Consider the following 12,965-nt stretch of genomic DNA (forward strand, 5'->3'; position numbering starts at 1 on the left):
GGATGAGCCTGGCAGTAGCATTCATGATGGACTGAAAGGGTGATGGCTTATGTAAAGGTAATCCATTGGGGAGGGAGTTGCCGTAGTATGAGAACCAGGGAGTCCATTAGAAGCTCTGTGGTGTCATTGGTTAAAAAGGGGCGTATTCTGTAGATGTTACGGCGGTTGAAGCGGTATGATTTGGACACGTTGGATGTGGGCCTGAAAGGACAGTTCACAATCTCAGGTTACCCCTTGCACCCTGGCATGCGAAAACAGGTTATTAGTTGTACCATTGCTCTTAAACGAGAAATCGGGGGAAGAGGCACATGGGAGAGTGTATTAGGCATGTTTCAAGCATGTCAGCAGAGGCCTACAGGTGTGCCAACCACATTGCACGGCTTTTTGCAAAACGTTAGTACGTTGTGAAATACTGGTGTCTCTGCATGGGCAATTTCACTCATAAGGTGAGCTATGCCTTTAAAACTGGGCATACTGTGCTGTGGGGTCAAGAGGGTTGGCCAGGATATTCATTTTTCATGAAAAGGTGAGCTTGGCATTTTAAGTTTGCTAATTAGATTTTGCAAGGCTTATTTTTTGCTTTTAGAAATTGCATAGGTATGGCTAGTAGTAGCTAGTCACATTCAACTTGACTTGACTAATACTGGAGACTTTCTCTGCCGATCTACAGTTCTGATGTCAGTACATACCCCAACATTTACAGCTATAAACGCTAGACTCAGACCCTTTGTAAGTATTTTCTATTTTATTTTTTTTACTGTATATGTCCCCATTGGAAGGATTAAGGGCCTGTTCACACTAGAATGTTGTGCGGGAAACCTGCATTCTGTGCTGGTTTCTTGCACCGCATTCAGAACACACTGTCGTTGTGATCTGCAGAGGGTGTCAGTGCAATGTTAATGACACCCCAAGTGCAGATCACAACCACAATGCATTTGCCTGCACTGGATCGCATAGTACAAAAGTACCATACGATCCAGTTGCAGTGTTTCTAAAAGTCCAGGCCGCATTCACTACTTTTTTGTGTGGTGCAGTGAGATTCAGTCCTTTCAAAATGCACAGAACTTCATGTTGCTGTGTGATTCCTAGTGTGCATGGGCCCTTGCACTCTGATTTGCCCTGGTTACTATTGTCACAGAGACAGTAATGGAAAAACAAGAATTGTCACCAGAGCAAGGGGAGAGGAGAATTCATCCAGTGGGGACAAATGTTCTGGTAACAACTGTACAAGATGGGCTTTTCCTTGCTTTCAAGGGAGTTTCCTTAAAAAAAAATTTCCGCACCTTGAAGACAGGAAGTGAAATATATCCAGCAGGATATGTATGCAGATGTTTAAATTACTATTTGAGAGGGGAAAATATACTAATGTTATCAAACTTGTGTTTTTGTTTCTTACAGCAATTCAGAATAACCAACCGGAATCTGCAAAAACTGCACAATCTGCTCCACAAAATTCAGATGAGCCACCATGGTTCTCCTTGGCAAAGAAGAAAGCAAAAGCGTGGAGTAAGATGCCTCAGATCGTGCAGTAGTTTCCAATGTGTGTCCTGTCAGAAATGATTTTGTATGTTCATTGTTTTGTTCTGGTTTTACCTGTGAACATGTTTCAGCCAATGCTATCAAGAAAATGTGTTTTTCTTAATTTCTGCAAATTGATTTGTAATAAGGAACACTGTTCCTTATTTTATAAAATTGTATATATCTGTGCTTTTTGACTTCCAAAAGAGCTCTGATCTTTTGTAGAAAAAAAAAGTTTAAAAACACAAATTTAATTTTGTTTAATAGATTTATGTGATGGCTGGCTGTGCTGAGACCATACCAATATAACTAGAAGTCTATATGCAGAGGTACACAGCACATCTCTATGTATTAAGGTAACATCTGTCTTCCTGGGACCATTTAAAGGATGGACATTTCTTGCAGGAGCCTCACATCAGGGAAGCACGAACACTCTCCCACCTCCCTCTAATGTATCCTGCCAGGCTTTTTTGGTTTCCTTACCTTACAATTCTAGCTATTCTCACCTAGGTCCCCATCCAGGTCCAGCACTGTGATTCCCCTTCGCTGACATCAGTCCTCTTCTGGATCCTGCAGCTGGACATCCAGTAGGAAGTGTCCATGTTGTGCGGTCATGTGGACAATAAAAGACGCTGGAGCGTTGCATGATGGTGACTTGCAAGGGGCATTTAGATAGGAATTTGTTTCTTTTCTTTACACAACAATTCATAAGAAGGGAGATTCTTTATCCCAGTGAAGGGAAAAGAACTAATCCTTTGTAAAAAAAAACTGAGTCTTACAGGCTTTTAATGCTTGTTGTGTTTTCATCACACATCTGTGTGTTGCTATAATAGATTAACAGTAAATTGAAGAAACAACTACCTTTTACCATCTATAAAGTCTGGCTTCACAGCAAAATCAAATGACCATGCCAACACATTATCCTGCATTCTCAATGTCTGTGGGCCTCATAGCCTGTGCTAATATGGAAATCTGGCAACAGCCAACACATACATTTAGTCCTCTTTCACACACAGTTGCGTTAAAGGGTTAGTTAACCATTTCAGAAAAAAAATGAAAAGGTGAACTAATGCCATACATCCAGGATGGAAGCCCTAGAAAGAATAGAGCCCTGGAAAGAACTGAAAGAAGAGCAGAGATTTCACATCCCTGGACCAATGCACCAGTTGTGAGGGCAGTGACAGTTCTTCACCCATGGAGAGAAGTACAGCTGGGATGGGTGTCAAGTGTACGGTGTTCACCTTTTAATTTATTCTGAAAAAGGTAAACTTACACTTTACATGTTCATGCAACAAATTTCATAGTGTACCTTAACACAAAAAAAATGGTTCTAACCCTTTTAATGCAGAGCAGAATGAACGGCAACACATTGGGATTTGTGTGTTAGCCCAGCACATAAAAGTGAATAGGCTCTTAATGTTTGACTGCCCACAATTACCTGTAATAGAAAGAAATTCATTAGGTCATAGGAGAATGCAAAGATGTCAACAGGCCCTAAAAAGCTTTGTTCACCACACCCTTCTCTTTGAAGTTTCTTGACAAACAAGTAAACTTTGCAATTTCAGCTAATAGCAAGCTTGCAAGAGCAACAACAAACACCGGAAAAAAAACAAAACAAAAGATTTCTGAATATGAATTGACACCTATAAACAGAAATCTTGGTGTAATAGTCCCGACATAGAAGAAGCCAGCAGATGGTTCAGACATCACTGAGATTTTTGGTTGGACTAAAGCTTTAAAATATATATATAATTGTTAAGTATATTTAATTTTGGAAAAACGAATGCACATGCGCAGGCATTACATTTGCAGTGTGGCATTTACCTGGGTCTGTGACAGTACTGGTAGCCTAAATGAGGTTGGAAATCATGATCATAAGAGATGGAGATGTGAACACCATAACTACTGCCTCTACTTGTCTTTTATACAATATCAGACTGCAAGACATTCTAGGAATTTTCATGTATAGAATATAGCACTTAATAGACCAGATTTTCTTGTGACATTTAGTAGTTGATTTACTAAAACTGGAGAGCGCAAAATCTGGTGCAGCTGTGTAGCCAATCAACTTGTTCAATTAAACTTTGTGGAAAAAACTGGCTGGATTGATTTCTATGCAGAGCTGCACCAGGTTTTGCACTCTCCAATTTTAGTAAATCAATTAACAAATGTCAAATGAAAATTAATCCTTTAGTGTCATTGATACCTAAAGCATAAGGAAACCTATACATTTTAATGTTGAACTAGATAGTGTGGGATTTTCAGGGTGCAAATTTACAATGATAAACAGATTTAAAAACCACAATAAATTTTATTTTATCTTGCAAAAAAAAGGGGAAAAGAGTAAAATTTTAACCTTTCCCCCTTTTTTTTTTTTGCAATATTAAAATAAAAATTTTTTATTGTGGTTTGTAAATCTGTCTGTCATTGTAAATTTGCATCCCGAAAATCCCACACTATCTATTTCAACATTCTCAAATTCTAGGGATGTGATGCGATTTATATATCTTGTCACTCACTTGCCACGTCTCGGCAATTTTACATATACATTTTAATATAACTCAGCAAATATTTCCCTGTGTATACAAGTACTTTGGCTTTCAGAAATAAATGCTTTGTGCCATAATGTAACAACTCTAACAAAGACATGGTTTAAAGAGCTGTTTTCAATATGTGGTAGCACTGTGGCTTAGCTCTTCTGCAGCACTGGGGTCCCCGATTCAAATCTCAGTCAGGACGTTATATGTATGCAGTTTGCATGTTTTCCCTGTCCTTGCGTGTTTCCCCTCCCACACTTCAAAGACATGCTGGCAGGTTAATTGGATCCAGTCTTAATTGACCCTAGTATGTGTATGTATGCATTTGAGATGGGGACCTTAGATTGGAAGCTCTTTGAAGTCATGGACTGATGTTAATGTACAATATACAGTGCTAAGTTGTCGGAACTATATACCTGGGATGATATGTTAAACCAGTTTTTTCCAGAATTTAATTGGTTTAACTAGTTTAATATTCACTTGGATGAGAATATTGAATGGCATATCTGCATAATTTGCATCCCATGGTGTTCTAAAACCATGAGCTTACATAATGAACATATCTAATGTCCCTTACCTCATGTGGCGTTTCTAAGGCAATGGCCTTCATTTACGATTATCCTTTGGATAGGCCTAAATCTAAGCCTGCAGAAATCTAGCCCATTGTATTCCCTGGGTTCAGGGGTGATCCCTCTAATACCTCCACTACCTCACATACACTGAAGCATAAGGAGAAGATGGCACAGCAGAGTTCTATGATGTGAAGCTGTAAACCCGCTTATTCATACAATGAATATCTTGCTAAACTTTTGGTTAAATGTCATTTAAAGCTGATCTCCAGCTTTTAATGAAGTTTAAATAGTTATTTGCACCAAGCTGGTCCAAATAAACTATTACCTTCACTAAGAGATGAAGCAGCTGGGAGCACTGTTTAGAGTGTATGTAGTCTCAGCTACAGAACCGTATACAGTGCTGTGTTGCGGCAGCGGGGAGGGAACTTCCCATCTCAGACCTGGAACAAAATTTAAGTTGGGCTGAGTGCTGCTCAATCTTCACAGGGAGCTTTGAATTCTACAAATACAAAGCTTTCTTTGATTGGCTGAGGTGGAGAGGCAGACAGATGACATCACGATCTCCAACCCAGCCAATCGGAGGAAACTTGTGAAAGGCTGAGTGTAGCTCAGCCTAAGTCAGGTTTGTTCAGGGAGTGGGACAGGAAGTTCCCATTCCACTTCTGGAACCGAATGCTGTATACTGTATGCAGCGGAGGCTGTAAAAGTCCATACAGACCTGAGAGCAGCTGCATCTCAAGGAAGATAATAGTTCATTTCGTCCAAACAAACTATTTAATTTATAGCTGAGCTCTAGCTTTTAGTTAAGTTTAAAGTATATGTAAACATCACCTAGTAAAACAAACCATACAGTTTACAATGGAAATAAAAGATAAAACATTTGTGTATAAATATAAAAAGAATTGTAAATGCATTTTTTCTACTTTTTATAAGTGATCAAAATCTCTGTTCTCATCTACATAAGAGCTGGGGGAGGAAAAACAGCAGAAAACTGATCTTTCCAGTGAATGGCTGTGCAGGGTGGGGGAGGTTGGGGGCTGTCAGTGCAAGTTTGATCATTGGAGGAGAGTAGACTGAGTTCCCAGCACGGCTAAAGAACTGACTACACTGTGCCCTTATGTCTGGCAGGAACACCAGGGATTTCGCACAAAGGAAGCGATACAAGCACATGGTACAGCAGGCTCATATCAGGAATATGAAATGTTGGGTTTACATATTCTTTAACTTTGGTAATTCGATGTAATACCATGTTGTATGAAAATGGTAGCAGTTTATCGAGCTTTACTTGTTCCTTGGGGTTGCTTTTTAAATTTTAATTTTCAGTAGAATGAGTTTGACAGTTTGTCTAAGCCAAACAAAAAAATTACCCAAAATAAGCTCTTTCCATTCTTAAACATTGACAGACCTTTTCTCCCAGATCAAGTAGGCATTTACATGTTGATGGGTCCACTTTGTGTACTGAATATATTTGTATCCCCTGGGAATACTGAATTTTGCATATTGCCTGTAAAGGAATTGTGAAGGTGTCGCTTCTATCAACCAATAATATTCTATTTGTGACTTTTCCACTTTGGAATATCTGCTTTATAAATACACTGCAGGGTGCATTACTTTTTATTCTGTTTGTCTTCTGGCCCACAGTTAATGCATACAAATCACAATATCTACAGTTTTTTTTACAGTGTTGTTCAGTGAGTTACTAGTGAACCTAAAATTAAAGCTGGCAATAGATGGAGCAATTTTTCTTTCCCGCAACCATGGGTTTCCTGAAAGAAAATCACTCAATTCCCCCATCAACACGATCCATGTTGATCGAAGAATCCTTCCCACGGAGCCATTGTGTTCTCCAGGTGGGGGGAGCTGACCCCACTGGGAGAACACAGTGATTACTGCTAGTGACTAGAATAGCCGCTGGCAATAATTACAACTAGAATCCGGCAGGCTGGTTGTACCCAAGTTTATTGATTGACCTTCTTGGGTATATTCAGTCTACCTATACATGGTTCGAATCTTGGCCGGGCTCTGCTCAACTGGCTGAAATTCGAATAGTCAATGGCTGGCTAGTGTTTTTTCTTTTGAGGGCCAAACGTTCATACTCAAGGACCTAATTGCAGGGCACACTTAAATGGTGCAAACTCTTTGGGCACTGCTTGGTCTATGCAATACAGCCTTCTTCCATCACTCCAACATGGCGTGCACATTTGTGGACAAGAGGCAGCTAGGCCTGTGAGTGATCAGGTTCCCTTCAATCCTGCTCTGCCAAAGCAGATGGAGGCAGCATTTTCAAGCCAGACCATGTTAGGGTAAACTAAAGCATTGGGTTAACGCTAGGCTTTATGAAAAGTCAACCCTTATCTTTTGAGAGTCTCAATAAATATGCAGTTATGAAAAACAAAAAGTCAGCCCTTAACTAGTCTTTTTGAGTCAAAAAGAAAGTTAATGAGATGAGGGCTGTGAAACACGTAACACCTACCCCATGAGTAAATGAGATGAACTTTCGTGTAGGAGCATCTTTAAATCCTCAGTTTAGACTTAGTCAGTGTGATGTGTCCCTTATGATGATGGTTGCAGGAATACTTGAAAACTCCCTCCTCCAATTTCACCCACTGTGACAGGCACTTGCCAAGAGTGCCCAATTATTCCTGCCCTTTCCATTCCTGAAAGAAGCGGTGTCTATGAATGGAGGAGGTGGGCCTTTCATTCATCTGCCCATCCTCCATTTATAGATTTGTTTTTCATTCATAAAAGCTATAGTATGGCTTCTATAAATGGAGGAGGGGGGAGATCATAGTTGGCATTTTTGATTTTTTTTTCTTTTTTTGCCTAAACTTAGGCTTTAAACTTCAAATAAATTACAATACCAGTATTTAACAAGTCTAAGCTCTTTCCTATCTATCTTACAACACAGTTCAGTTATCTAAACATCTATCAGGGTTTCAAAAATGGTATTCTAGGCATTTATTCCTGTTCTGTTTAAGTTGTAGAAGCCGTTTAACAGTTCAGTAATTATTTTGCACACTGGCACAAGCAGTTGTGACCATGTGCGTACCTTTACCAGTGTTGTTATGAACTATGCACTTTTTAAAACTTATAATAAATTTCTTGTTCAAAATTTCATTGAAATTTTGGAGAGAAGGACATCAGTCTTTGTGTATCTGTGTATATATAAACTGGTTTATATTCTTTGATTTTTTTTTTTTTTTCCTGCAGTGTGGTTTTCATGCATGGTCTGTATATACAGTATGTACCAAGCTTGCACTGTATCTTTTTTTTGTTTGTTTGTCTTTGACTTTGTATTCCTTATTTTTTTAAATACTTTTTGTATGACAATTACTCCACAAGTGTTTATTAAATGCCGAACTTTCTTATTTATGCTGCTTGTTATCTTTGTTCTCCTTAAAAAAAAAAATTATGAAATGGACTTCCATTATATGTTTGTTTTGGTAACCCAGCAAAAGGGGCAAAGCTTCACACCTACCAAGAAGGGAACCCATACAAATGCTGGTTAGTGATGTAGGTGATACCATACTACAAGCTTCTGCTCAAGTCCTTAGGCCCCATGTACACAGGACACTTCTGAATGATGGAAACTGGACTGCTGGAAAGCGTAGGTTAAAAAGTCTGTTTAGCAGGGTTTGATAACGCGTTTATGCACGTTTGCGTTTAGAAGTGTTTTTTAAAGATAAGCACAGGAGAACCTCCCAAATGCCCAGAATGCTCTGAAAAGTGGTAAATTATTAACTATTTCAGAGAAATACAGAGAGTAGAAGAGACAGCAGTATGTGTTGAGATAAAAGATATGTTAATGACCATTCACACCTAATTGTTTCCAAGGGTGGGAGAGGTCTGAGGTGTGAATTGGTAATTTCAATGTGTGACAAGCTTGGTGGGAACATCATGTGTTCAGTGTTTTGTCCATCTGAGTACCTTGAAAACGTTTTGCATGCATTTTTTATGATGAAAAAAGGCTCTGGACAGCATTGGGAACTGGAAGAGTTAAAAAAAAAAAAAATTTCAAACGCAAATGCTTATAAACACTATTTTCCACGTTTTAGACGTATTTACAAGCGTTTTGCGTTTGAAACGCTGATAAAATCGACTGCTGAACTTAAGTTTTCTGCCTTCAAAAAAAGACTGTAAACTCAAATGCCTGTAAACAACTGTAAACAAAGATGTGTACATGGACACATAGGAAAACATTAGGGTGAGTTCAGGGGCTGCTGAAAAAAAAAAATGCTGAACAGCTCCTAAACGCGGGTTTATCAGCTGCAGTGTACATGAGCCCTTAGGTCTTGTACGACCGGTACTTATTTCATTCAAAGATTGGCCCCTCTTTCATTTTACTAGCTTTTATACACCTTTAGAAAAAAAATAAACTAAAGTAATCCTGTGACTGTAAAATATATTGGAAATATGATCAGCAACCAAATTCTAAAAAGTGATCATTTTATTCAAGCCACTTAAAGTGTTTCTAAACCAAGAACCCTGCATTCACTATATCTGGTCTCCCACAGTACACAGAACATGGAAGTGCAATTATTTTAGTAAATATAAACTGCTAAATATCTTTTCTCATCCGCAGTTAGAGCAGTCTTCTAACTTCTATCATTGTCCAGCCCAGCATTAGCTAAAGCTTGTAGTGTCACGATCGTGGCATCAGACCCCAGACCTTCTCACCAAACTCGTGACCGAAGGACTAGCCAATCTAAAACCGCAATGTGACGTGCGTAACAATGCCACACCCAGCTGCACCCTGCACAACATTTTTCCAGCTAATGGATACAGATCGATGTACCGGCAGCCTGAGCAATAGTTACTGGGTCAGGTTAATTACGCAATCAACCCTTCAACACTGCCACCACCTCCTTTTTGTACAGAGAAAGAGGAAACTCGGCGTTATCAGCTATAACACTATAATGATGGAGATAATCGTCTGTATAAAACGGTCTGCAGGTTTAAACAACCACAGTAGCATCTCTTTAGAGGCAGGAATGCGTGAGTTGCAATACAGAGCTATAGAAAAGTTCAACACTTTCAGAAAAAGATCTGTTACTAAAAGGTCAAACAGGAGCAATAAAGATATTTACAGAACCAAGATGTAACTAAGATAGATAGATAGATATATATATATCTATCACACAAAGAACCATAGCACAGCAAAGAGATATCAGGGAGATGAAAGCCTCCTTCTGCTCTGAAACTTGGATCTGCTAACCTAGGACTTTGGCAAGTACTTTGAACCTTTCACCTCTCTCTATGTTAGGATGGAAAAATGGGAGAATGCTTCAACTCCTCTTCTTAGGCCTGACAGCCTGTTTTAAAGGCCCCAGCAGGGGGGTGGCTCTGCAGTCAAAGGCCAATCTTTACTTAGGGCGTGGAGATAGGGGTGGATGCCTCAACTAGAGCAAAAATATCTTCCATAACTCATATTTGCCTATAACTTTCCACCTGCACAAGTGACAGTCCACCCGCAGGTAGATTATTATGCAGACAAGGCTGAGGATTGATTAGATATGAATTATGAAATTATATACTGCACGGTTCACGAGATCTATGTTTCTGCTTCCCCGTGTGTCCGAGACAAGGCGAGTGACCCACCAAAATGTTCGGCTCCTCTTAGCCCATCTGGCGAAATGCTAGTTTTTTATGTAAGTCTCTCATATTCCAAGGTATGAGACATAGGGGAAAAATGGATTTGAGAAGTGTTTATCTGATTCTATCACCTACACTGCATTAGGTCAGAATCTTTGTCAGGAAAAAGCCCGGGCCCAGATGGATATACTGTGAGGTACTATAAAAAATATAGTGACTTACTGTTACCTAAATTAAAGAGATATATGGATGCGTTGGGAGGAGAGATGGAGATGAGACGGGAATCCCTACAGGCCCAGGTGGTTTTGATACATAAGGAAGGTAAAGATATCTCCCAGTGCTCAAGTTATAGACCGATATCATTGCTGAACATAGATACGAAGTTGTATGCAAAGGTTTTAGCGAATAGGTTGAGGGATCTGATGCCAGATTGGATACATGGGGATCAGGTGGGCTTTGTCAGAGGAAGGGAGGGCCGAGATAATGGGTTGAGATCCCTGATGCTTATTCAGAAAAGTCGAACGGGAAAAAACCCAGTACTGTTGCTCTCAATAGACGCGGAGAAGGCGTTTGACAGGGTTAATTGGAGCTTCATGATGGATACGCTAGAGGCTTTGGGACTGGGTAGTAGGATGAGGAGGTGGATTGGAAGACTGTATGAAGGACCTTCCGCGATGATAATGGTAAATGGAGAGAGATCAGAGTCTTTTGTAATGTCAAACGGAACTAGACAGGGCTGCCCACTACCCCCATTGTTGTTTGTTTTATCTCTGGAACCCCTGCTATTAACAATCAGGAAAAATATAGATATAAAGGGAATTAACGTAGGAAAGATAGAACATAAGGTTGCTGCATTCGCGGATGACTTATTGTTCTATATTGGAAATCCCAGGATAACGCTTCCCAATCTAATGAAAACATTGAAGGAATATGGGGAATTGTCAAACCTAAAAATTAACCCGAGTAAAACAGATATTAAATATAAATCTTCCAAAGAGCAAAAAGGAAATGATACAGAGAGAGTTCCCCTTTATATGGAAAGATAGAGAAATAAAATATTTGGGAGTGAAACTTACTTCTTCACAGAAAAATCTTTATAAAGCAAATTATATACCATTGTTAAACGAGATTAGGGAGGAATTGAAGAGAATTGGAGGAGGAAATCCTTCGTGGTTAGGTCGTATTAACTTAATAAAAATGGTAATTCTCCCTAAGGTCTTGTATAAACTCAATGATTCCCATTAAACTCCCAGGGACATACTTTAGAACAATTAAGCAAATGGTAACAAGATATATATGGAAAAATAAAAAACCTAGAGTATCACATGAAGTGCTAAGTAGAAATAAAGAAAAGGGTGGGGTGGGAATGCCGGATTTCAAAAGATATTATAGAGCAGTCATCCTAGCAAGAATTTTTGATTGAAAGCACAATACAAAGAGTAAAAATTGGGTCACAATAGAAAATACACTTCGTGGGAAAGATTTGAGTGGGATTGTTTGGGTGTCAACACAGTTTAGAGAACTAGCTGAGAGCACAAGTCCATACACTAGGATTGTTTTGAAAGAGTGTGATAGATTGCACAAACAGAGGAATTGGGATTTTAACTCACTGCTAATGCCATTAAGAAATTCAGAGTTTTTCCCCCCAGGTAAAGAGGAAATTACGGGTAAATGGATTAAGAAGGAAGATGCTCAGTTGAGAGACGTAATGGAGGGGGTAAACTTAAGAACACTGGAGGATTTGAAAAGGGAAGAGGGAGGGATTTTCACTAAGATAGATATATGGAGATATAACCAATTGAAACAATTTGTGGGGAAACTGATGAAGCCCCTTAGAATTAGAAAAGATTGGAACTTATTTGAGAAATTTTTTGAAGTTCGAGGTGATGGGAAACACAGCACTGCTAAAACATAAAAAATTCTCACTGATTTAGATAGTAAGGTAAAATTAAGATATATAGAAAAATGGGAAAGGGATTTGGGGGTGGAGTGGGAGGAACATACACAAAGAAAAATATATAGAATGGTACATGGAAATGTTAGTATGCGGGAGGTGGAATTGAACTATAAATGTCTAAGTAGGTGGTATATCATTCCGATGGTAGAGCACAAAATGAGTGGTGAGAAACAACCTGGGTGTTGGCGAGAATGTGGAGGGGGGGGGCACAACGTATCACATATGGTGGGGGTGCCCAAAAATACAACTTTACTGGAGAAAGGTTATAAATCAAATTAGGAATATCACTGGAATTGAGATTGGTTTGGACCCTGAAATATGTCTTTTTCATATCACAGAAATATCAATGAATAAATTTAAAGATATGGGCATAGAGTGCTCCTTAAATGCAGCTAAAGGATTGATACCTAGGTTTTGGTGTAAAGTTGAGGCACCGAAGGTAGATGACTGGATAAACAGAGTGGATCAGATTGTTAGACTGGAGAAACTATACTATATACAGGAAGACAAGATGGAGGTTTATTATACAAAATGGGAGGAATTTAGAGCAAAGAAGAAAGAAGTTACTCCGTGAATAAGAATAAAGGAAAGGAGATGGGAATCGGACAGATGTCAGGGGCTTATTGAAGAGGGGTGGGAGGGAGGGGGGGTTGAGGGAAGGGGGTTAAGGGGAGAAAATGATATGCAATAAGTGTTTTTAGAAGAAATTTACAATGTTGTATTTTATTACTTCTTGTGTTGGAAATATTTACATTGCTATATTTGAAAATGAATAAATATTTAAATAAA

At 39.1% G+C, this 12,965-nt stretch overlaps 1 protein-coding gene across 2 annotated transcripts in view; it reads left to right on the top strand.

Moving 5' to 3' along the window:
* Positions 1–7,999, top strand: part of KIAA1210 (KIAA1210 ortholog) — a 129,199-nt gene extending 121,200 nt beyond the window's left edge. For both annotated transcript variants that reach the window (XM_089684917.1, XM_089684916.1), the window contains one exon: positions 1,399–7,999. In XM_089684917.1, the coding sequence (XP_089541043.1) occupies positions 1,399–1,532 (134 nt within the window). In that variant the 3' untranslated portion in view covers positions 1,533–7,999. The remainder of the gene's footprint in view (positions 1–1,398) is intronic.
* The last annotated feature ends 4,966 nt before the right edge of the window (positions 8,000–12,965 follow it).

This window comes from Staurois parvus, unplaced genomic scaffold (genome assembly GCF_062004578.1).
Source record: "Staurois parvus isolate SC_StPar_1 unplaced genomic scaffold, SC_StPar_1.0 ptg000361l, whole genome shotgun sequence".
In the NCBI taxonomy this organism is placed as follows: Eukaryota; Metazoa; Chordata; class Amphibia; order Anura; family Ranidae; genus Staurois; species Staurois parvus.